We start from the raw sequence: 2,535 nt of genomic DNA on the forward strand, positions 1-2,535 counted from the left end.
ATATCACTATTCTTATATTATTATTATTATCCCCTCCTGAATAACGACGACCCTGGCATATTGAATATCCGTGAAACTATACGTACCTCTAATTGTACAAAACTACAAACAAATATTATATGTATATGTACTTTCTCTTTTTGTTTTCTCTTTCAAAAATAGGTAGATCGGTTAGAAATAAGAGACTAAATTAAAGAAAGGTATATCGTGTTAGAAATAAGAGATTAGATTGAAAAAAGAATTTGTGTATGAGGAATGCTAAGAGGCCAGTAATTTTGGTGTTTTGTAACTATCAATTGGCCATCAATAGTATTTTTAATGGTGTAAGATTACATCTAATGGTCGGAAATCACTCATTTTTATTTTGATGGTTAAGTGCTGACAAAAAAATACAAAAATTGCTGGCCCTAGACTTTTTCTTTGTGTATTATTGAGTATATAATCAAGTTGTGTGAAATGATACAATATAAAAAATTATTTATAAAATATTTATAAAAACAAAATATTTTATAATAAATATTCAGATATACTAAATAATTTTAATTGATCATAATTATATTCTAACAGATCGAATATAGTTATGTACAGATCGAATATAATTATAATACACATGCTCAGCTGATTGCTTATAATGCATGCAATACAAGATCTGATCTCTATTTCCTTTTTGTTTGGAAGGAAATTAAAGAAAGAAAAGTAGAAGAAATTTGAAAACCTAAGAATAAAAAAACCAAAAATGAAAAATCTACCGAAAATTCATAAAAGAAAAAAAAAAAAGAATAATAATAATGTTCATGAGCTAGCTACGGTGACCGTTGTTTCTCTCATAGAGCTAGAACGAAGCACCACCACCTTGTTAGCGTCTTTTTCCTCCATTGTGTTTATTCTCTTGCTCTTAGAAGGAAGCAACTTGGACCAAAATCCACTCTTCTTCTTGCTACGACGATGATAATCTTGATCAACCGCCATTGACCTACTCTTGAGAAGTCCGTTATTATTGTTATGCTTGGCACCACTCAACAGAAAGATCGAAAGCGTAGAGCTTCGTTTTCCTTCAGAATTAAGAGGAAAATGATGCGATACGGGAGAAGCACAGGAAGAAGCTGAAGAAGAAGAATAATACGAGGACAAAGAAGAAACAGAAGAAGAACAAGAAGAACCGCCGCCAATAACAGAAGTGCTAGAAGAAGAAGAAGAAGAAAGTTGAAGAAGCCTATCGTTTAAACAGAGAGAGCACACGCCGGGGGATTGGTGGTGTTTCGGATGCTTCTTGCAACCACCACCACCTGGTTTGAATCTTCCAAAATCATCTCGTTCGTTATTATTGTTCTTCTTCTTCTGCTTGTTATTGGTAAGTACTCTTTTGAGGTTGAAGCTCGCCATTTTTGCAACAAAAGCTTCATCGCTCTTCCTACATTTTTATACATGAATGAATGTGGTGGTGCTGGTGGTGGTGATGGTGTGTTTCACTTTCCATGATAGTTCATGGGAGCTTCCTCCAAAATAGTTCTTTTTGACAGGACTAAAAAAAATGGACTTGGAATTAATTGGACGGTTTGGATTAGGACACGTGTTTTAAGTGGACGGTTTTGATGCGCTGATTGTTGAGTATGTGGAAAACGCAAAAGGCTTGGGCGGCGTGGACAAAATCAAAGCAACCGTGCTGGTAAACGACTGAAACGTAGTCGTTTTGTATTTTGGTGGTGAGTGTAAATTTGTAATGTTGTTGACTATTGCGGATAAAAAGGAAAGACAATAGATTTTGGCTTCTGAGGTTATTTATTTATTTATTTTATTAATCTCTCCGTCTTTTTTTTTTTTTAAATATAAAGAATAAGTTTGCTTGGGGCCCACTGAGACAGTGGTACTGGCTGGGAAGAGTGGTTCACTGGTTACTTTCAGTACAACCAATGGTACGTTGCCATGTCTTATACATTCTGTGATATGTGATAACTGTACTTTCTTCAACCAATAAGATTCTGTTAACTTTCCTAATTCCATGAAAACTAATTGTATATTCTTTGATTTTTTTAAAAATTATTAATTAATTAATTTAATTTAATACGCAATTTTTAGAATTTTAATTTGTTCTTTTTTTAACACATCAAATATACTTAAAAAATGTGTTATTATTTTTCATTTTTGTTATTATGTTGAAATTTAGACGAGTTTAATAATTATTGGTGTATCAAAATCAAAACATTCTGAAATTTATTGAACGTTTGTCAATAATGTATTTAACACCTTAATTATGAAAAGATAAGCTTTTATTGTTTATTTCTTTCTGGTAAATTGGATAAACTTTAAAATTAAGGCGTAACTTTATTTATTAAATATATCAACCGTATTTTATTGTCAATATGATATATATTGCTTTCCACCAAAAAGCTCTTAAACAATAACAGCACTCGAATCCACCAAGCTAACCTCTAAGCAATTCTTAATTTCTTATTGTTGACCGGTCACGCTTCAAGGACTCCGTACACGAAAAATGTTAGAGATAAGTATTTTTAATTAAAAAAAAAATCAGTTAAA

At 31.8% G+C, this 2,535-nt stretch overlaps 1 protein-coding gene across 1 annotated transcript; it reads right to left on the reverse strand.

The window, feature by feature from the left end:
• Positions 576-1,767, reverse strand: LOC107608451. The gene has a single exon (XM_016310241.2). It carries the CDS (start codon positions 1,381-1,383, stop codon positions 793-795), a length of 591 nt encoding a protein of 196 aa, XP_016165727.1. The 5' UTR covers positions 1,384-1,767; the 3' UTR covers positions 576-792.

The sequence above is a fragment of the Arachis ipaensis genome, chromosome B07 (genome assembly GCF_000816755.2).
Source record: "Arachis ipaensis cultivar K30076 chromosome B07, Araip1.1, whole genome shotgun sequence".
Lineage (NCBI taxonomy): Eukaryota > Viridiplantae > Streptophyta > Magnoliopsida > Fabales > Fabaceae > Arachis > Arachis ipaensis.